General features: G+C 38.1%; 1 protein-coding gene across 3 annotated transcripts in view; it reads left to right on the forward strand.

Moving 5' to 3' along the window:
• The first annotated feature begins 6411 nt into the window (after window positions 1-6411).
• The window catches only part of LPIN2 (lipin 2), a 46209-nt gene continuing 28637 nt past the window's right edge, over window positions 6412-23983 (forward strand). For 2 of the 3 annotated variants that reach the window (XM_051774954.1, XM_051774959.1), the window contains exons 1-3: window positions 14836-15407; window positions 20520-20720; window positions 23817-23912. In XM_051774954.1, the coding sequence (XP_051630914.1) occupies window positions 15321-15407; window positions 20520-20720; window positions 23817-23912 (384 nt within the window). In that variant the 5' untranslated portion in view covers window positions 14836-15320. Of the gene's footprint in view, window positions 6605-14835; window positions 15408-20519; window positions 20721-23816; window positions 23913-23983 lie in introns of those variants that run through there. The other variant, XM_051774970.1, reaches the window with a different exon arrangement.

The raw sequence follows: 23983 nt of genomic DNA on the forward strand, positions 1-23983 counted from the left end.
TAAAGTGACCAGTAATTATTAAACATAAGAGACGAAAATAAGATATTTTAATTACTAAGAAAATATTCTTATTGATTTCAACTCTTAGGAGGCTCAATCATATTGTACTGTCTTTTTCTAGATGGATTATTGACGAAAGATTACTGAATTCCACTGGTATTTTTAGGTGTTGGATATATGACAAATGTGGAAATATTGAAAACATGAGAAATATCAGTTTCTAATCCATCCTAATCCAACTGTTAGCATAAGAAAGCACAGAATCTGAATAGCATGTAAATGCATAGAAGTTGAAACACTGATATCTCTGATGGAAAGAAATCCATTTCCTTCTAGTAGAATTCCAATAGAATTCTATTCCACTCTTTTTAAAACCAACAGAAATATTCACACTGGATGAAATACTGGATAGGACACTTATATGTAGGCAATTAGAGTAATAACATCTCTGTAAACAATGTAAAGGATTTAAATAACTTGGATGGTCCACAGTGAGTGACAGACACAAGAGAGAAAAAATCAAAATACTGACTGCTACACAAAATGGTAGTGGGAGAAACTTAAATACAGACTGAACTACAACTAAAATCATCCTATTAAATTTAGGTACTGTTTGACACACAGAGCTTGATTCAGTTCCACATCACAGCTTGTTCTACATATCTATGTATTATAGCATGGCAGTGAACGACATAGGCATAGGTCCCACAGAGAAATGCAGTAAGAAGGATTTCCACCGTAGGAGACTTTCAAAATGGGAACCCAAATACATGTAATTTCTCATGCCACTGTTACAGAAAATAATAAATATCCACAGATGTGCAATTTCATCACCCTGCCAGAGTCTGGCCTTTCAAAAGCAGTACAAAACTGCAGGTTGTGTCACACAACTCCCCTTTGCCGTGGCAATTGTTTCAACCTGTCTTACATCTCTCAAAATCCATCACCTCTTACAGCTCCTTGGGGTTGGGAACCTGTTTCCCGCAAACACCTACGGCAGTGTCTAAGTTATATATAGAACAGACTGTACCACTGAGAGCCTGATCCAATTCCTGCAAAATGCCACAGGGGTCTTTTCATTAGTTTTAATAGAAATCAAGATAGATCTCAGAAGAATGTTCTAAAAATATCCCAAATCTCATATTACAAAGCCCATTTTGCTCACCATGAAGCCAATGGCAGATTTTTCTTTTGTGTCAGTGTAGCAGAATCAGGTCTTAGCTTTTTGCTGAAAAAAAAAAATCACTGTTTTCCTGATATTTCAATTAAAACTTCTGGAAATACCTTTAAAAATCTAAAATAAATTGTGCTAAAGTTTGGGGGTTTTCTTTTGTTAAATTTGGATGGTTCCTCAGAAAGCTGGAAATGGAGTCACATCAGTATTGTTCTACGGGAATCTATTAGCTATCCAGAAGCATAGTGTTGTTATGCATAGTAATAAGATAAACATCAAAGATTAACCCCCCATTTTTTTATTTTGATTACTTAAGCTGTAGTTGTTCACAAATGTATAACAAAATGTTCAAAATTAATATTAATAGAATTGTTGAATATACTAAAGCTTACTGTGTTACCACGGTTGAATAATTTCTTCCTTGTGTTTTAAATGTATGATTCATATTTTGTTCTCCATTATAAGTATGAAAAAATTGTTTCAGTTTCGGTACATTACATAATGATAGAATGCAAATTATTTCTGTAGCAACAGAATGTCCCATCAAACACACGGAACCATTTGACTACATTTAAACTCAGGCACTGGTTGCAATATTTAACTGAAGTGCCTGTTCTGATTATTATCTTATTTCTCACCTAAATGTTCCATTGCAGCACACACTACTCTTTATGTTCAAATTTATAACTGTTAGAAATTTATGTTCTTGTGTTACAACAACTGTATTTAACAGTAAGGGAAAGTGTTGCAATAAGCTATATTATCTAATCACCTTCCAAAAGCACAAAGGGTGATTTTTGAAGATGAAAGAAGATGAAAAAGTAGGCTTTGCCTTCCACTGTAGTAAAGACATTGTGAGCTCAGCTGTCCTTGAGTTCTTCTGAGAATTAGTTCCGGATTTGTTAGCCAATTATTGAGGCAGATCTGTCTGTGGTCTGAGACTGACAACCATAATTTGGTAATACATTAAGCCATAATCTTTGAAGCAGCTAGTTGCAAACTGAGATTATCCTTAAACTAGCATAGGGTGAACTTCTGCTCTGTATCCTTGAACAACAACTATAAGGTCCATGCATGAACAATATTCCATTTAATCTGCACTTACACTGGCCAGACAGATACCTGCAACAAATCTTTCCACACAGGTTTGGGGTTTATTTGCCTTGCTAAAAGGACATTAGGTTTTAATAATTGAAGCAAAATGTTGGTCAGGGAAAAGAACAGCAAAAGCTGTAAGGAGAAAAATGTTAGAGAAAACAGCTCTGTTCCACAAGGGCCTGTAGAGATGAAGGTACTATGAGAGAGATGGTGAGGGGCTGAGACCAATGGAGAGGAAGGAAGGTACCAGATTTGGTTGCAATCTTCTGCTGACTTTTGCCCTTGTTCCATCTCCCATTTCATTATGTGAGAGGTCTTTCCTGTAATCTCCTGCAAATTTTCAAATGAAACACCTTTCCTTCCCTCTTTCCCTATCTTGCATCTTCTACCATCCATCAGATTTGATACAATCATTTCCATTTACCATTTCATCACATATACCAACAGCAGCAGAATAAAACCTCCTACTTAATTAGGCTGTGATTATGGCAAGGAGAAGGAACTTTGCAACCTCCTTTCAGGAGGCCTGAAATCCTATCATATCTATTATCAGAAAATGGTTTGTGAAACAGCTGTTAATGATTGACAAAGAACGGAGAAATATCGCTCACATGAGACTTGATCTGAGTGTGCTGGCTTAACCAAATACATTAAATCTACACACAACTTCATCAACCTGTGGGACTATTGGTGTGCTTAAATATTTTGGTGGCTCAGCGTACAGTTCCTTATATCCCTGAATCCTTGCTATTAACTTCCCTAATTTGTTTTGGACTGTTAAATGGAATTAAAAAGATAAACTAAACTAAATTGTAACATACTGTCATAATGTCATTCTGATCTCAGAGAAGTTACTGAAAACACTAAGTCGTGACTAAGATGCAGAGATAAGGAGCCTCACAGGTTTACAGAATAAGATATGAGTCTAAAGCACATTAAAGAAAAAAAAAGGATATCCTATCTGGTGGGTATGGAATAAATGACTGCTCCAGACAGCATTTCTGGGTGTTGTACAAACATGCAAAATGACATAACAATAGCTCACCACCAATGTCTTGCTTTTTTTGCCTTATGTGGTTAAAGACTTTTTTGTTTTTAAACTGCGGTAACGACTAAGCAGAAGGCCATTTTTATTTTCATCTACAAGTGTTGGCAACATGTTGAGCACACCAGTGCAAGCTGCAGACTGGTGCTACATCTCTATATCCACAGCTCTTTACTATCTGCAGAACCATGAATTTTCTGAGACTTAACCAAAGCCATGCCTAGCACCCTATATCCTCCCAGATCTGTGATTTGCCCCTGGCACTGTGCTAGATACCTTTCATCATTTCTTGCCTAGCCTTAAGCAGCCTATCTCTTTCACATACTACTGAAGCTGGACATGATCTGGCAGTTGGAGAGCCAGAGAGCCACTGATTTATGCAACACACTTTCAAATGGCTTCCTCTCCATCAAAAAAGCCAAATCGGTAAGCAACTGCTCTCCTCACACCCTTCCCTGTCCCTGATGCAGAAAACAATAGTGACATTTGTGGTGAAAAGGCAAAAGGAATGTAAAGGAGGTGGCAGGGTACCTGTGGCCTGGAGGCCCTGGTTTAACCAGTGAGTTATGGTTCAACAAGGACCACAAATCATGCATAGTTATAGAGAGATCGTATCTACACCACCACGGGGCTTAACCACACAATCAGAAGGGAAACAAACCTCGTTTGATAGATATAGCTGTGGAAAATTCAGGTCACTTTTCAGCTTGATCATAATCCATGTGCAAGTCTAAAAGAGTACAGAATGCAAAAGGAGAATACCAAGGCATGTCTACTTCTGTAATCTTTTTCATCCGGAGATGACAATTTTGGAATGGTAAATATTACCTAGAAAGAAAACATTGTGTTTTCAAACAAATGCTCTTTAATTGGAAGCACCTATTCCAGGTTTGAAATAGAAAAGTATGACTTACCCCTTCATTACCCCATTTCAAGTAAAGATTTTTCTGGCTTATTTTTATAATAGGATCTAGTTTAATGTTGATATTTGAAGACATACGATAGATTTAGCCCCTACCTCTTATCTCCCTGTGAATAGGGCTGTCTGGTGTTGAAAAGGAGAATCTCTTCTCAACCAAAAAAAATCTCTTGCTGTTATGACCAGCAAAGATAAGATTACAGAAACACAAATGAAAATAGCCTGTTTGAGCAATTGCTGATGTGGTTACCCTCACAAACTAAGCAACTAAGGTGCCAAATAAGGAACTCTGCAAAGCAGAGAAATGATCTGTAGTGCAGACCGTGTGTTTGTGACAGATGTTATGCTAATGTGACTAGGTAATTATTATTGGAATATTATACTCAAACAGGAGGCCTCTTCAGAAAACTGCTGCAGCTGAAAAATGGTTGCACTGAAGGGTGGAAAATTGCTCCATTAGTCTTTGTTGCTTCCATGTGTCCTGAGTCCTGGAAAGTGTTCCAAGAGTGACTCGGAATTTCTGACATGACAATAACATCATCAAAATAGGCAGGCATGAAATCTGACCTTCCTTTTTACATATGTATAATATACTCACCCTATCCATCTAATTCTGTGTTCATGTTTCTTCCATGAACTGCTTTCTTCAAAAATCCAGCCCGCATGTTATGTAGGAATAGATTTGTTTTAGTTCCATGCTCAAAGGGATTTAAATATATTATCTGCAAATAAGCAAACTCATTGGCTATAATCTTTTAGGCAGCTTGTCCCAGGAGGTACAGATGAATAAATAGATCTTATCTCTTTGTAGGACTGGTAAAAAAGATTGCCAAGGATCTTTCAAGAGATAGGTGGACTACCACAATAAATTTTGTCTCTATATTATATTATTCTGCAAGCTAACATGTCTTTTTGTCAGTTGCACTGAATACTCTGTTGAGCAGCCTGATTTCTTAGTACGTGACAACTACATAAAATCTATGTGAGAGCTTAAAATGGCTCTAACACCAAGTGGGGCAAAGCCAGCTTTCAACAAAACTCTTGTCAACAGATTGGTGGATGAAAAAGTAGTTGATAAACAAATAATACAGTTAAATAATACAGTTACATGAGTAGTGATAAAACACCTAATTCTCTTTTGTGAAATCCGAATTGTATTTCCAATTATGCTACTTCTCCTTTTCTCTTTTTCACACTGCAAGTTGTCTGGGGCTAGAATATTGTCCTGTTTTAGTACATATTATGTGTCAGTATCATCTGGGGCCTCTGGGCAATAGGGTGACTCAGGTAAATAATAACATACAACCAAGTTAAGTTCAGCAAGCGGCAGCATGAATCACAAAAGCAATGGGCAAATGAAGCTGCTGACCTGAAACGCATTCGTGGCCTGCTGGACATGTTCTGATTTTGCAATTCTATACTTTCATTACTAAATAAATAAATAAATATTACAGAATCACGGAATCAGTTAGGTTGGCAAAGACCTTCAGGATCAGAGTCCAACCTATGACCCAACATCACTTTGTCAACTAGACCATGGCACTAAAGTACCATGTCCAGTCTTTCCTTAAACACCTCCAGGGATGGTGACTCCACTGCCTCCCTGGGCAGCCCATTCCAATGTTTAATCACCCTTTCTGTGAGGAAATTCCTCCTAATGTCCAACCCAAACCTCCCCTGGAGCAGCTTGAGACTGAGACACAACTTGAAACTATGGTATATAGGTATTTATATATACATGAAAATAAATATTTCCCATCTTCCTGTGGGTAGACCAATAACTTTCAGGAGACGTATGCAGTGACAGACGCATAAAGCGGCAAACACCGTGAGGGCTTCTCTCCCGACCCCCTGTCACGAGGTGTTAATCCCGCGTCCCGGCTCAGACCGCGGTTTCTGAACAGCTGCACCCGACAGGGATTGGCCGCCGATCGCCGTGGCCCCGCGCCCGAGGGAGGCTGGCGGGGCGGACGGGCCGAGTCCCGGCGGAAGGTACCGGGACACTGATACGTGCTTCCCGCGGCCGCGCCCGCCGCTCCCGCTCCCGCTCCCGCTCCCGCTCCCCCGCCGGGCGCACGCGCACACGGGCCACGCGCCTCCTTCCCTGTCCCCCCTCCCCTCCCGGCCCGCGCCGATCCCAGGTCACGTGGCGCCCGGGGCGAGGCGCGCCCCCGCAACCCGCCGCCAGCGGGAGCGCGCGTGCGCGTGCACGCGCTGCACCAACGGCCGCCGCTTGGCGCAGTTCGCACCCGGCCGAGCGCGGCTCTCCCGGATCCCCGCTCCCGTCCCGCTCTCCATCCATCCTTATAACCATCCGTGCGTCCGTCCTGCCTCGGGTGGCGCCGGCCCCCGCCGGGCCTCTCTCGAGGTAAGCGGGAAGGGGCCTCTGCCGCCGGGTCGGCTCGGGGCGGGGTGTCGGTGACCGGGTGCGGGAGAGAGGCGGCAGCGCCGGGCGAGCGCGGGCGGCTGCGGGGGACACAGCGAGGGTGGGAGGGAGGGACGGACGAACGGAGGGAGAGCGTGGCAGGGCCTGCCCCGGCTGCCGGGCCGGGCTTGCTCCCCGCAGAGGGCTCCGAACAGGGAACGACGAGAACCTCCCCGGAACCGTCGCTGGGAATCGGGGCCGCCCGGACGGCTGTGCCTGCGCTCCCTCCCCGCCGCTGCCCGCGGCTCCCGCAGCCCAGGCTGGCGGAGGGAAGGGAAAGCATCCCCTCCCGTGCCCTGGCTGCCCGGTGTGCCGCCGGGTAGAGCGGGGGCGGAGGCTGCTGCCCCGCTGGCCCCCGGGTGACGCCCGGCGCTGCCGCCCCGCCGCGACACGGGGGCGGCGGGACCGCTCGGGAACGCCGGTGTTCCCGGCGCTGCCTGGCGGTGCCGCTCTGGCGGACCGGGATACGCGCCTTGCCTTGCCTTGCTGCCCCAGCGCCTTCCCTTCCGCGGGGGGATGCATTTCGCAGTGCATTTCCTAAGCTGGGGCTGTGAACTCGCTCTCCTCCGGGGCGCTCCGCCCCCGCTGGTCTGTGGGGTCTGAAGTGGCACTACATTGCCTGCATTTGGGTGTGTGTGTGCGTGTGTGTATGTATTTGGGGGTTTGCCAAGTTTACATCTGGTTTAATTTGTGTGAACGGCGTTTTTCTTCTCCTTAAGGGGTCACTGAGCACATGTAGTAGGCACCAACGATTTTTAATAGAGCAAGGCACTATGCTGTTTAAACCTGTGCATTTTCATCCAGCAGAATGATGTCATAAATATACCTGTGTTGTGGCTGCACTTGGTACGTGCATTTCATCTGGTTACTTTTCCCCCTCCCACCAAAATTCCATTGTTGTTACAAGAGAATTTGTTAGACACATCCCATCATGATATATGGTATTATTCAGGATACTGACAGAGAAGATGATACACAATCCTACAGAACTTAGACTGTAGAATCACAGAATATCCTGAGTTGAGGGACCCACAGGAATCATCGAAGTACAGCTCCTTGGGGGTTTTCTTGTTTGCTTTTTTTCTGTTGTGTTGTGGTTTTTTGTTTGTACAGGTATTCATTAGTAGTAATGAAAAGTCCTAAGTCTCAAAATGCCTTGACTTTGTGACATGTCAGTCACTCTGTAGATACTTAGCCATTTTTTGTATGCATACCAGGCAGCTGGCTCCAGCCAGGGCCAACAGTTGTGCTTTCTCTCCTAGCTCCTGCTATAGTTCCCTTACATCCCAGAACATAGAGAAATGTAAACAGTTCTACCATCTCTTACTAAAATCAGGGAAGATCTCATTACTTGAGTGATGTAAAGGAATGATCTCCAAGGTGCTCCATAAAAGCTTATTACTATTATATAATAGAATATTAAACTGATAGGCTAAAGTTAAAAAGTTTCTAAATGAACTCAGGATGTCAGAAGCTTTGACTGATATGCTGTATTACCTGGTATTATTCTTAATGCAGTAGGAGTAACTAGATAGTGCTGAATGGCTCTCCTCAGCAATTACAATATTGATTTTTAAGCTCTTAGCATAGCTTTTCAGTCAGACATACCAAAATGTTTGGGTTTCTTAGTGGCCTGTAAAAAAAAAAAACAGAGGTGGTGTTTAAATTTGGTCTTATTCTTGGTAATTAATGTTTTGGTTTGTTGCAAAATTATGTGTAGTTTTCTGTTATTGTTTACTTGGAAGGCATCCACATCAAATATTGCAGGTTCTCAGAACTTTTTGAGTTTTCTCACTACTTCCAGCATTACCTTCCACTAGTGTAAAGTCTTGATCAATTATGGAGAAATCTAAACTGCACTTACTGCACTTAATGCCTCCTTATGTATCTTGAGGTCCTGAGCAGCCCTTTCTTGGATTACATGTTTTATGACTTGGTCTCTGCTCCAGACAACTTGGAATCTGGACCAGATAAAGCTGAAGGGGTTTTGTTCAAAGCCACATTGGGAACCTCTGTCAAAGCAAAAGGTTAAATCAGTTGCATTTGTTTCTTTCTTCCTGGAAGATGCTCTCATGGTTAATACTCTAGATCACAATTTTCTGTTTTTCCAATCTTGCATCTTAAGTGCAAGATCACAGCATATAGGAAAAGAGAGTTTCTTACAGTCTGTGTGTGATCATAGAATCTCTGTGCTTAAGTTACAATTTCTAAAAAACATGATTTTTTTGGTAAAATACTTTAGATATAAACCAAAGCTAACTTTTAATCATTGTTTATGTCATGAATTACCAATGTGTTCTATGTAACTGTCTGAAAAGGGATGAAAGGACACCTTCTGGTATGAGATTCAGTGCCGCACGTTACAGATATCCATAGTGAAAAAGCTTTCAGGCTTATACAAAACAGTTGGTGATATGTTTGTGATCAAATTCAAGTCTAAAGTGTATGTATTAGATGTCTTCATCCCGTACTGGGCTCACTCTGAGAACATTGTAGCATCCTGTATCCCAGCGGTTTTTGTATCTGGCAGTGCTGATCAGGAGCATGTTTTCTATGAACCTTGGATCTCCTTGAAGTTACAGTTTAAGGTCCTACATGTTATCTAAGCAGAGGGTGTTTTTTTTTTTTTAATTGTAGGTACAATTATCCAATTAAAGCATAGTAAAAATGTTGCTGCTTTTGCAAAAATGTTTCACTTAAAAATAGGTTTAATCTGCCTAGCTGCTGTCTCATCTTGCTTGTTATGTTAGTGCTTGCATTTCAGTTTGGGCAGGCAGACTGATTTAATATGAAACTGTCATGCTAAGTCAAGCCAGATTGTCTTTGTGATTAAGGTCAAAGCTGAAGCACACTTTTTTGGGATTTTTTCCCTTGTATTTATATTTCAAGGGAATTTTGAATTAAAGGATGCTAACTTCCCCTTCCTAGTTAAATATTTCCTTTTTATCAGTTTGTTTCAGCTTTGCACTAATGTAATTTGACATTAGCTGCCAGAAGTTGTCCCAAGTCACTCATTTTCCCAAAACTAAGGGACACTTCCTCATTGCTTTTGTATGTGCTGAGTGAAACTGGCCCATTTCTTTATCCAAAGTGCTTAAATTCAATACCAGAAATGTAAATATATGAAGTAATAATAGAAAAGCCTCCATCGTATCAGGTGACATTTTTGTGTTGGTTTATGTGGCTGAAGCCAGCACATGCTAAGCCGTTCTTAGGTGGTGTCTTTAGGTTTACTTGTCTTTTTTTAGACTGCATAACTGTCTCCTCAGGAAACGTACTTCTGAATTGATGGTTATGAAAGGCCTTTTAAAGGAAATGTGTAAAGCATTCTTTGCAAAATTCTTTCAAATGAGAGCTTCCAATAAGGAATTGTAGCTGAGATTCAATTAGAAATGGAAGTAATTGACTCTCACTTGGCTAACAATAGAATTTAATTTGTGATGTGAACTGAAATACAATGATTTAAAGAAAAGAATTACTTATTGGTGACTTTAAGGCATTCATTCCCTAAATGAAAAAGTATGCCTGTAAAGACAAATAGGAAATCTGTGAGACCACTTTACAAGTTTGTCATGTCCCATATAGACAGTGCAGTCACGCTGTTGTGTCCTAGGGGTGAACAGATCCTTCAGACAGATGTGATCTCTGTGGTCATAACATAATTAATTACATTACCCTAATAATGCAGGTCGGTTGGGTTTGGTGAATGAGTAAGCATATGCCACTTTGCTCAGCTGTATCTTAATTTTTCTGCTCCCAACATCTCATGTAAGTACCTTTGCATGGGAATTCTGTAAGACTAGAATTTTTACCCAATTTATTAATAATACAACCAAGTCTTATGTGCAAATTAAATTTGTTTTATTTTGGTATATGTACATCAGTTCAACAATATGGAGAATCTATCAAGTAAGAAAAAGGTTTCTTGATTATATACAGTATATTTAGAACTTTTTGGATATTCCATAGATGTATTTCTCAGAATAAGTATTATTTCTGTTCTTTCTGGTCAACCTGAAGATATGTACTAGTCTCAAATATTAATATTCATGTATGCATTCTAAATGTAAACAAATTGTTCACCACTGATAGATCAGGATATATTTCATAAGTGCACACATGACTATGTTCTTTTGCTTTAACTTCTAAATCCTGGAAGATTGCAAGAAAATATGAATATATCTGAGGCATTGGTGCCTGGAAAGAAACCTTGTTAAACTGGTAAAATAGAGAAAGGGATTGCTCATTAGGGAAGTGTTTAGTACTTTTTAGAAACATACAGAAAAAATCTTCGTGTGCTTTCTCTTGCCTCATGCAAAATTGAGATGGATGGAATTTCTGTTCAGAAGCATTGGTTTTCTGTGTTATGTGTCTGGAAATAAGTTCAACCAAGGATGATGTAGCTATAGAAGAGTCCGCGTTGCTGGAAATACATCCATCCAAGTGCAGCAGGTGCTGGTGTTGCATATGCCTGTACAGATTCCAAAGGGCTGCACTCTTGGATTAGCCAGCTACTTTTTTCAGTACCTTGAGAGAAGTTAAAGTCTTCACGTGCATGAGAACATTTTGTGTGCATATAACCTAAGTTTTTGATTGAGCTGATAATTTTAACAGTAAAAATCAATTTATCAACTCTTAAAGTATTCTTTGTCCTCACTGGCATTCTTTTGCAAACAGAAAAAAAAGATAACTAAAAAAAAAAAAAAAGAAAATGCTCAAATTAATATCAGGACAGATACCATAACACTGGAGTCAGATGATTCTTAGCAGATCATACAGATATAACTGTTGACACATTATGAAAGGGCCAGCTCCAAATAAACTGCAGATTTCCTTTCTTGCTATTTTTTTTCCCTGGTGATAAATTAGTACTTAAGTTACACTGAAAAATACTCTGATTTGAATGGCTCCTGATTTCACCTGACAGGACATTGTGAAGGCATTGAATTTACCATCTTGTATTGTAGGTGGAAAACCAAACATTTGATTTTATTCTTTTTTAACCACTACTTCAGTGAACAATACATTGCTTTTGTATCACTAGTGTTTCTCTAACATCTATTAACTGCTTTGATTCTTGTACCATGCTATTATCACTTGTGATAGGGCTTTTTTAGTATTTTTATTCTTTGGACAGTAGGAAATTGCAGATAAAAGCAAGTAACACTGCCTGTTAGTATTTTTCAACATTATTGAGCAGAATTTCATTTTTAATTGCAATAATTTGCTAAAACTGGAAAAATTCATTCCAAGGTATATTTTAGCTTCCTTCAGCTTTTATGTGGAAAACTTAACAAGTATATTCACTTTTTTTAACAAGAGGTGACACTTGGTATGTTTCCACTCCACTAGAGGAAAAACTCTAGCTGTTTTCTCTTAGAAAAATTCTCGAGTTGCTTTCAAAAGGTATCTGATGCAGGTGACCTTCTGTTATTCATTCTATTATTTTAGTAAAGTTATTAAACTTTGAATTGGGTTTGAAAGTCCACATTGAGAATGGATAGACTTTTGCACTTAAAAGTATCAGAGATGTTGTATTTAATGTGTTTTAGTACAATCTGGAACGAGCAGAGCTTTGTTTCCGGTTTCAGTAAGCAGATGCTTCACACCAGGTCTAGGATCAAGAACTTGGGCACAGGAAAGTATTTTTAATTTCTATAGGAGAATTGGGAACTCCTCCACTTTGTCTGTACCCGGTAGGCAAAGTGTAAAAGTGCATGAAAATAAACAAGTGTGGTGGAATTTTGGAATCTGTGGAGGCCTGGGGAGAAAGGACCTTTTTCAATATCAGGATGGGGTGTGAGACTGAGGACAGTGATGCCTCATGCTGGCGTGGAGAACTGTGGTGCTTAAGTCTTGGTGATAATAAGTAAAATTATGTGGGACTGGGTGGGATGAAGAAGACAATTGGAACATTAACAAAGGTTGTCCTGTACTTGCCCTATCTATTAGGATATGTTAATTAGAGAAGGATTTGGACCATTCATTTGTCTCAGCATATTTATTCTGATCTATGTTGAATTGGAATTGTGTACTGATAGAGGCTCATGTTTTTAGGATTTCTGCTTCCTTTCTTCCAGAACTTAAAATGACATGTACCAGTGAAGGTCCTGTGTGGGGAAATGTCCTGTAACTTTTTTCTGGCCACGTTTATTCTGTGGTTCCTATACAGTACAATCAAATCACTAAAATGTGGTTTTCACAGGCAGTCAGAGCTTTTTTTTTTAATGACCATCTGGAGTATGTAAATCTGATTTGCAACTACAAATGTAGCCTATTGAAGCAATGTTTTGAATATGCAAAGAGATAAAAAGAGGAGGGAAAATCTGAAAAATCAAGTTCTAACTGTGCTAAAACCCCCTGTATTTTTAATTTCTAATCTCCTGGCCTGAATTTTCTATTGCATAGTTGAAAAAAATACTCCCATTTCCAAAACTAAATGAAATGAAATCAAAGATATTATGATGGTTACCATAGAAAAGTGCATTTTAAAAACGTAGTCATATTTCACGTCAGGGATTTTGACTAACAAGCAACAGGATAAAATATGTAGAATCACAAAGAGCAGATCAAAAAAAGGCCATAGGATGGTGAATGATCTTTGTCAGCAGTATTAACTTGCATGAGGCTGTTGGAAAAACTCCTATGTGCTTTCTGAGACTAAACCACAGTAAAATCTACCTACACCAACGAGTTTCTTTAAGGTTGCTTGGAAAACATTGCTTCTAAGACTTCCAAATTTGAGGTATTTGCTTTTCAAAACTGAAGCTAATTTTCCTGTGCAAATTGTAGTAAATAATATAGTGCTTAAAGTTACTCAGCAGGATTTATATTTTATTTACCTTATTCATATTGAGAAATAAAAGACAGAGACTAACTAAATGTGCAAAGCTTATTACCTGCCTAAATCATACCTTACTGCAGTGACCGCAATTCTATCTGTATTCTAGAAAGTCTATTTTCTAAAACACGTTTAGAAGCTTTGAGGAAAATAATGTCAGTTTGAAATACTGAAAAATATGGAAATTGAATAGATATCATAGAAAATTGTACACAAAAAAACTCCCAACATAAAGCTAAGTGAAAAATGTTTGAAAAGAAGCACCGGTTTACAAATCTGGTTTCCATTTTGCTCATAACTGTGTGTTTTATACAGTATTTTAATGGAGCACACATGGTGAGAGAATGATGAACACATAGGAGAAATCTGAGTGTGTCTAGTAATTCTTAATATCCTTTGGCGATACTTCTTGTGTTTACTAACAAACCAGTAGTTTTTCCTGTGAAGAACCTCGTTAAATATGAGCTTACTCAGTGTATGGTGAAGGGCCCAGAGATTGTAGCAGCTTATTGCAACCTTACTGCAGACATAGCAATCCCAAGACTCAGTTTAGGAGTTTGTAATTGAAACTGATTTAGTTTTGGCTTTGAGTGTAGTTCATTAATTATTTTGGAAACCTACAAGCCTTTTGGTTGCATCCAATAATGTGATTCACTGTCCTTGCATCAGAGTCTAATACGTGAATTTACTTAGAGGAGGATAGAGTGGAGTTAGTAATAGGGTCCTAGATTATTTTTTCAATTTGTAATTCTCTGCAGTGTTCTGAGTAGACACTCTGTAGCCCCCTGGGGGTGGGAAAGAGATGCGTGAGTTTAGGGTAATGAGAATGTGCCTATGTTGAGGGAATATAGATGGTCCTCAGAGAGTGTCTTTCCCATTCAGGGACAGAATTGTTTCCTTATACTACTACTCTTTCTCAGTTATTTCACCTATTCATTATATTATTTAGGGAACTAATGACGTTTCACAATTCCTCAGATCAAAAATTAATTCTTATTCTCAGTCATTGAGCTAATTATACAAAAAGCTTGTATGTATTGTCCACATGCTCAAATTATGCCAAGTTAACATTTCGGTTTAAAGAAAGCAAGAAAATTTTCAGAGGAAAAAAAGTTTATTTTGGTTTTTTATGGCTAAGTATAAACTTGATACCAGGTCAATTATCTCTTTACTATTATAATGCAGTTTCGAAAAGGGGAAAACAGCCCACAAACACCAGACCTTGAAATGTCAAATTTGTGGTGTCAGACATGACTGGCTACTGCAGTGATGCCATCGGCAGAGGGAGCAGCACATGGAGAGGCAGCAGACAGTCTCGAATTAGGTGTGCACAGGCTGAACTAGGACTTTGAATGCTGCTACCAGTGGTAGAAGTTAAAACAGTGGGTGGGTGAAAAGTCTCCAAGTGAGCTATTGTAGACTTTGCTTAAGAATCATTAACTAAATCCCTGTTTTCGTGGGAGCTTCAGCTGAAGTCACGTGATGTCATGTAAACCAAGATCATTACCTATCAGTGCAAACATATGGCAAAGTCTGCCCATGTTATTACTTATCTCGAAGCGCCCAAGGGGGCTGTGACATTTCAAGCAAAGCCTATTGGTGAGGAAGTTTCTAAGCGAGCCTTCTTAAAGAAGCACTTCCTTTTTAATCATAGTACTCCGTGGGAAAGGATATCAAACAGTGTTCTCTAAGAGACAGATGATTTACATAATTTTTCTGCTTCTGTGGAAAGAGAAGAAATGCTGCTACACTATTCTGTTATGGCTGTAATTTTTGCATTTACCTGTATTTTGGAAAGTTAGTTTCCAGTTTTCTGAGATGCATTTCTCAGAAAATAATGCTTTTGAAGATGACTCCAATAGAAGTGATGCTGCTGTCCATGAAAAGGTTCCTTCTGGAATCTTGGTGAGTTTGATAGATTTATTGCTAAGTATGAGTATGTAATTTCGTGTAGCGTAGTTTAAAATTATGAAAATTGACCACCTATATTTAATAGTATAGTGGAAGACTTTACTTAGGCATTCAACACTTACTTTGTTTCCCATTTTTGTTCCATAAGTGCTCTGTGCAGTACTAGGAGGAATCCTAAAACCTCAGTTAAAATCTTTACTTAGGAGCAAAGAGGTTTTTGTTGAGTAGACCTGATGCTACTCTTTGACAGAGTCGTTTTTCCCCCCAGTCTTTTCTTGGTACAAAATAGAAACTAGTAAAACACTTGCTAAAGATTTTCTCTGCTTAAGGAAAGCTTCTGCCTTATAAATCTATATACATGCAAATATAGGCAAAATGAGATAAGTTGAGGTAAAGCACTGCTATGCTTGGGTTTTATTTTGTTTTCCTACCTAAGCTCTTGAAACAAATACAACTTCTTTACTGTGTACATCATGTGGCATTAGACTATGTTTTAATCCTCTAAGTGTATCTCAAAATAAATGGGATGTATGAATATCTACTTAAATGCAGCTAACATCTGCATTTAAGTAACTTTTTTTTGGCAGTGATTGTTAAAATTCATGCCCTCTAAAACTGTGACTCTGTAGAGCAATCTGATAGCTTGCCTTTTTGCAAGCTTTTTGCACTCTTCTTTTTCTGTTGTGGAACTAGAGATTTGTAGTATTCATGTTCATAGAGGTGCACTTGTATAAAAGATGTTGGCTTTAAGAACACAAAAACTGCAGATCACCATTACTAAAGCGGTACTCTAAATGCACAGAAAACACAAATTTGTGGACAGGCTTTTGATTATATCTTGCCCTTGTATATGTATATTACTGAATAACATTAAAAAATTGTTGAAGAAAACATGTTGGTCCTGGGCCAGCCAAAATAACATCTTTGTTAATGGTACAGAAATATAATTCCTATCCACAAAACCTCTCGCTCAGGTTATGCTAATGTAAGCATTTCCTGGTAATGAGTTTTGAAAATTCAGCTGTCTGTCATGTTGGGCATGTTAGATGCTTACTCTTAGGTGGAGTACTGTTTAATCATAATTTCTGAGAGCCATTCTATTCCTCATTGCTGTAACATGAGGAAGTCAACCAGCATATGCAGGGTTAATTTTAGTTTAACTGATTCAAGTATTTTGTAGATGAAGGAACAGAATTTTAATTATTGAACTTTTAAAGTAGATATTTTCTTGTTTTGCATTTAGTTTTATGCTGTCCGAAAAAGAAAGACAAAAAACCAAAGCAGTTTCAGTTTCTGCCTTTTGCACTGTAATGGCTTCTGGCCAGAAAAAAAATATTTTTACGATATGACAGAGAGATTCCTTTTCCCATTCCAATTACAGCTGCATTTAGGTTAGTAGTATTAACATATTCAGCTATTAGAATTTTTGCACACTAGGTAGTATTACCTAAACATTCAAAAACCAATCTCTCTGGAACCTCAGAAATCACAAAGAGTGTTTGTATGCTTTAAGACCTCTGGCATTCATAGCCTTTTAATTTACTATCGGAGAAGAATAAGTAGTAGTGAGCTGCATTAACTTTAGCTTTTATTCAGAGTTCTGAATTTGACTGCATCAGGCAGTGTATAGACTCTGGATGCCAAAGGAAATAAAACTTAAAAGCTAAACAGTACGGTGAAGTACTACTGCATTACCCTTTCTTAACTTGTCTTTTCCATCAGGCTTCTGTCTTGAATTTCAGAACTGGAAATTCTTTTTAGGTTCTTACAGCAGGTTATGAAGGCATACTGCTCTCTGCTTTCAAGGGAACATTTAAGAAATTTTTATTAAGCGTGAAATAAATAGTGTTATCAAGGAGATACTTTGTCTTCCTAGTTATTCTGTGATCAGGCTACTTCTGTTGCATTTCCAGGAATTAACACAATAACGCTTTACGCTTTTCTTCTCTATAGTCAGATTCAGTACTGCTCACTACAACTTTTCCAACAATATACAATAAAATTTAAGAAAAACAAACCCAAACAAAACCCAAACCAAATTTTAACCCCCAATTTTAAAATCTCCCAGCTGGAGCTCTGTTGACATTTGAGATAAAATCACCTGTTTCTCAGGTATGTCATGACACTTCATTTCTATTGGATTATTTTCTTGTTACAGTTTGAACCTTCTTATATAACATGTTTATCTTGCAAAGTGAACCATTATGTTAAAAGCTGAACTACAACGTGATAAGCAATAATGTACATTAGTTTATTACCTTTATCCACAAGTTTGTTTACTTACCATGTACAAAACGTTTTCATTAAGACTTGGATCATAAAAAGCTTCTTTCCTAATAAGAAATATTTTTAATACTCAGTAGGTTCAAAAGTTCATGACTTTTTCACATGTAAGAGTGAAATAGTTACGAACTGTCACATTTAAGAAGTTATTTAGTTTATATATGATCAGAAAAGTGGCTGTGCTGTGAGCTACAGCAATGTAACTGATATCTGTAGAAGAGATAATATCGCTACAGAATATTCTTGCTACAGGAAAGTAAGAAGATATGTAAAATGGCTGAATACTTTGGTCTTGTGTAGGTTTTTCAGTCATTTTCTGTGATTAGACAATGTCAGTTAGCATATATGTGACAAAAAACTAGATTATTTATCATCCGAACTCAGTTCTTGGCAGATGGTGTGAAATTATGATCTTTTTAAAAGTCGCTACTTAAATCATAGAGAATTCCTTGCTAATGCCCACTTCTCAAATCCTGTTCATTCTCAATCCTCATTCATGGAATGGAGATTCTATTAAGGACTTTTACTCCTGATTGTGTCAAACATTTCCTTTAACAAATTCAGTCTCTTGGATGACATGAAATCAACTTTTCTTCGTAAGCTAATACCATAGATCGCTCTTGGAAGAGGCCAAGATGTAGCCATGAATGATTAATGACAGTGTGTTAGAGAATTTTTTCAGAAGATTGAGATTAAAGATGACTGTCATTTTGGGGGAAAATTAATTGCTTAAACAGTAAAATAGAGATATTGCTACCTCTCTGTCTTGGGTTACAGTTTCATAGATGCCGCAAATGCCTTACTTGTCAAAAAGAAGACGTTTAGTTCCCTGCCTCAGCCTCCTTTTTTTTCTAGCTTTGTGGTGCTCTGTACTTCATGGCTCTGGTGTTAGTCACGTTCTTCTTTGTGAGCTAATCTAATTTGTTAACCCACTGAAACAAACAGCACAAAACAAAAACAAAAACAAAAAACCACAACAACGAAAAAAAAAACAAAACAAAAAACACACAAAAAACCCAACCAAACAAACAAAAAGGTAGACTTCTGCCAGTTGTGCTGGTGAGCTCGGTGAGCTAAAATCAGCTTATTAAGAGGGTTAGATGAGTAAAGGTTGAAGTGAGACCTTCCCTTTTTAGCAAGTGAGCTATTACTTCACTAGCAAGCCGTCAATTTTTATAGTTGCACATGAAGCTACTTAGAGATGAAATTGAATTAATGACTGATGTTGATAGAGAGTCTATCCTGCTAATCTCATTAGTCACTCAATGGCAGTCTGTTCTTTTTATCTTCATTAACCCTATTGTACAAAAGCTGTGGGAGAAAAATTCTCTAGCATGTTACCTAGCATAGTCATTCTGTGGATAGTTTTAAAACAGTTTTAAATCTGTATTGGAAAACCCCCACCTTCCTTTGTAAGTCTTGTGAAGAGGAAGGAATTTTTTTTTCAAAAATATAAATATGACTGGGTAGTGTATGAGGAGCCTGAGATGGAGAAAAATATTTCTGGAGCTGCTCTAACTCTGTGAAAGTAGTTTTAGATTTCTTGCATGTTTACAATCATATTGGTACTGTTAGATGCCACAAAAGTGAATTCCTTTTGAGTGAATGCGAAATATCCTGCTTTACTGCAAGGAAGACTCTGAAGGCTCAGAACATAAATAATTGATTAATTACCTGCATAATGAAAACAGTATCAGTAGGAAGAACTCTTGTAGTGCAGTACAATTTTGTTTAGAAGCATTAAGAAAAATCCTAAACCTTGTTCAAAGACTAATGAAAATAGAATAGCATATCTATGGTGAGTTTCTATTTTTTTTCCTAGACATATTATCCCAAAATAGACTTTTTACAATTTGAGTCCTGATAAGTGTTCAGCATTTTGTGTCTTGCTTGTTGGCAGTGGCTCTATGTTCTCCCAAATAATATCCTTAACTTAGCAGGCATGCAGTTGCTTGGAAGTTTTTGAAATAAGCTTGTAGCAGTCTTTTGAGTGAGAGGCAGGAGATGGTACAATGAGGAAGCATTGCACTCAGGTTTCAATTAGAACATTTTCACCATTTTCCCTCCTCTTTTATTAAAACTCTGATGTTCTGAGAAGTCTTTAGACTTTTCCTTTCTTACTGACAGTCAGAGTTCACATTGTATTCTTATTCTGAAAGACCTGCACTCGGTCAGAATTCATTCATGTACTGAAATATTTTTAATGGATTAAACAGAATATTCAGTAAATGATTTTGTGCTCTTGTTTATCCTGTTTGACTATAGCATAATCTTGTTAATGTGTATCTCCTCGCTCCCATTACATATTTTGATAATTTCTCCAAGGTGACTCAGCTGTTTTTAAAATACAGAGCTGTAAAGGAAGAGCTACATGCAGTATGCTCTACATAAGTTTTCCTGACTTCTAAGATTTTTTCACATCCTTATGTACAGTTACCTCCATTTTCAATAAAGGATCAGTTGTATTAAATAGGCAGTCCTCAGAGAACGAATTTTTCTTTTTAGCTTATCTGAGTTATTAACTTATCTGAGCAACACCTCTAGTCTTTGAGGTCTAAAAATGACTTGGTTCAATTAATCACAGATTCAAGTTGATAAACTATTAAGAATAAGATTTATAGCTCTGGAGACTTTTGCTAATAAAAGAATTGTCTCAAAGTTCTGTTGACTCTTGAAGACATTCATGTAAAGCTTGTTACAATAGTCAGAGTAACTGATAAATGACGTTGCACATCTATTTAAATGATTTTAAAAATCAATTTAAAAAAAATTTTAATGTGTTTTAAATGTACTTACTTTTTTTTCTTTCTTTCTCTTCCATAGTCTCAGACTATGAACTACGTAGGACAACTTGCAGGGCAAGTCCTGGTTACTGTGAAGGAGCTGTACAAAGGCATTAATCAGGCAACCCTTTCAGGATGCATTGATGTCATTGTGGTCCGGCAACAGGATGGTACATACCAGTGTTCTCCTTTCCATGTCCGATTTGGGAAGCTTGGTGTACTGCGCTCTAAAGAAAAAGTGGTAAGTTCAGAAAGTGGGCCAAAACAAAGTTTTGAACACCAGTGCATTCTCTTTTTTTCCCCTCTTTCTTCCTTCCCCATCTCCCCACATTCCCAGTTAGAAGGCAAATTTAGGACAGAGCAGTTGCTCATATATGCAGTATAGAGCGGTAGTTTTGGAATGCAAAACAGAACTTCTTGTGGTAATCCAAGGACTGTGCAAAAAATACTGTGAAAGAAAAGCTTTGACAGCTCTGGAGCTTTGGAGAAAGACTAATACAAACATACAGACTTCACAGTCTTAAAATGTTTACATGAAGCTATTTATTTACTTATTTAAGTATGCTGGGAAAGAAATGCTTAATGCTATTTAACTAATTCCTGATGTAGGCAACCCTTTTTGGAATGTATGTTTAAGTGTTGGTGACCCATCATAAATATTGCTCCTTGTTAGCTCTTTTCAAGGCTGTTGTGCAGTAGAAAATGCAGTTATTAATATCTGCAAGGAATTAAAAAAAGGGACTGAAACTTCATTCCTGTGGGCATGTTTGAAAAAGAACCTGGTACAATTTCCTGCCCAACCAGCCTGAGATGGTGGCGCTACTTGAGCAGATTGTCCTGCCATCCCTTTCCCATAGGCTTTGTTAGTCAGGGAGTGAGTTGGATTGGGTTGTAAATTTGACTGGAAAACGGACCTGTTGTGGGGGAACTTTACATTACTTTCGGTAGAGAATACTGTGTATGGCAGTGTGGCATGTGGGTGTGCTACCAAAACATGGATTGATTTGAGCAGAACATAAAACTGCAGGATTATATGCTGCTTTTTTAAGTAGTTAATGGCCATTGCAGGAAGCTACCCCCATTTTTATATTTTGGTTGCAGAAGGAGAATAAAGTGAAACTAAGAGTGGGTTTTTTGGTAGTGGTCAATACTGGGAGTTACACACATTAAAGTTGTACCTTTATCATAGTAACACAGGCTAGTATAAGGTTTTATGTTTAATTTATTTTTTGGTTGAGTCCCTCTTGCTAGTGTTTTTCTTAATGAGCACACTGATGACAAAGAATTGGTTTTTCTTAACAGTTCTGTAACAGATTATATTACAGTTTTCAACAAGGTACCGGAGAGGTGATATAGCTGTACTTTTTCTGATGTCTCAGTAAGTGAGATACCCTTACAACATAAGTGGTCTGAAACTTGAGTTTGCTAAATGTCTTTAATTACACTTTTGAGTAGCTGAACCAAATTTGAGAGGATTTCGCTTCTGGGTACCTCTAAAAAGCTGTTGGATAGTCACAACATCTACTTTTGGTACGTGCTGTACTTGACTGTCAGTGCAGTTCTCCAGTTTTGCTTGCGTGGATGACTGCTGCTTCTGGCTCCCTCCATCCTTCGAGTTACCATTCATACAGTTCTCTCAATAGTCAGTTGAATGTTTGTTACTGCATTGTGTATGCATTCTTCTCTGACATATTATGAGGCCAACAGCAATAGGTAGTCTTAAGATGTAAGGGAACACAAAGTATGCATACCTGTGCTTCAACTTAAGATATATACTGGTCTCCAGAAAGCAGCATGAGGTATAGGTGCTAAAAGTAGGGATGTTTGTCTGTCTAAATCAGCATAAAAAAAAGGGCTTTTGTTTTTAACCCATGTTGCTGAATTGGAAATTCAAGAAAATATTTTAAGAATAAACAGTGTCCAGTAGTGAAATAAGTATGATTTTCAGATCAAAACCATTCAGTTCTTTTGGGGAAGAAAGAAAAGCGGTTATCTTAAGGATTTGGGTATAATCCTCATGCATATTTGGTTATTTACCTATTATTTATCATCTCCCATGACTTGGTTCCCTTGACTAATGGTTTTATTCTTATAAATGGGAGAATAATGGAGCAGATTAGGATACATGGATACTGTCTTTCATAGCACTGCGGTGGTATGTTTGTCTTTTTTTCTTGGCAGTCCAGATGCTTATCTTAAAATTAGTTCCCTTTTGGTTTTGACTGTCCATTTCCTGTCATGGTAACTGATTAAGAACATGAATTCACATCACAATATTCATATCACAGTACTAGTTGGCTTGGGGTACAATTTCTTCTTATGTATTGTCAGGAAACTAGAACTTGAGTAATGTATGTGTTGGATATCTCATAACTTGGTCTCCTTTTTTCTAAATTATGCATAACCTGAAATGTCATTGACATTTTCTGCAGTAAGGCAAGTCCATTGTGTTTCTACCTGACATGTAGTAAATTATTTTTACTTAGCTAGGCTAAATGCAAATATGCAGATATCTTTAGATAAGCAGATTTACAGAAGAAAATAAGATAATTTTTGTCTGGAAATTGAACACATCTTGTTTGGAAAAATTTGTAATGGAACTTACCTGGATACCTAAGATTTCATAAAGACGAGAAAGTAAAGTAGCTGTACATTGGTTTTAGAAAGACATTTGTTTTTTCTTTTGTTTCACACATGTGGCGAAGAATAATCTCTTCCGCCTGTGCAATGTAATCTAAGTTAAGGTACCTTTTTAGGATAATAAAAACATTCTTCTCTTACAAAAGTAGTATGGTTGCAGAAGAGTTGTGGTCCTATGTCATATCCCATAAACTCATGAGCAGGAATATCTGGAACAATAACTGAGTTGCAGAAATAATTGTGGCAAGTCTCTATCAGCTTCAAACAAAGCCTGCCTCCAGGAGGCTTCCAGCTGGAACTTTTGGTATTCAGGATTCAGATTCATACCAGGCCCCAACTCAGATTGAGATTTAAATATATGAACAGTCTCAGTCATGCTTCCATGAAATGAAGACTAGATCAATGATTATTATTTATGCTTCTAGCTCTCCAAATTACTTGAACAAGATTCTGTCTTTATGTGGTTTTAATTTTTTACTTATTTTTCTTGTTAGGTGTTAGGCTGTCTGCTAGGAGCATGATGTATTTTGCAGGTGAACAAACTAAAGACCATTTTTATAACAGACTTGTTTCAGAAAGCAGAGAGAGGAGAGACAAGATTATATAATGGAATAAAGTTTACTCTCAGAGCTAAGTGGGCCATGAGGCCAGTGCTTTCCCCATGATGACTTATTTACAATAAATTCTCTTTCCACAGATTGATATAGAAATTAATGGCGATGCTGTTGATCTTCATATGAAACTGGGTGACAATGGAGAAGCTTTCTTTGTACAAGAAACAGAGGAGGAAAATGTAAGAGCTTTGTGCTTGATGACTACAATGCAGTAGTAACAAAGTAATGTGTTAAAAATGCTTAATTCAAT

Source organism: Manacus candei, unplaced genomic scaffold (genome assembly GCF_025592945.1).
Source record: "Manacus candei isolate 608988 ecotype Guabito, Panama unplaced genomic scaffold, ASM2559294v1 h1tg000008l, whole genome shotgun sequence".
Classification (NCBI taxonomy): Eukaryota; Metazoa; Chordata; class Aves; order Passeriformes; family Pipridae; genus Manacus; species Manacus candei.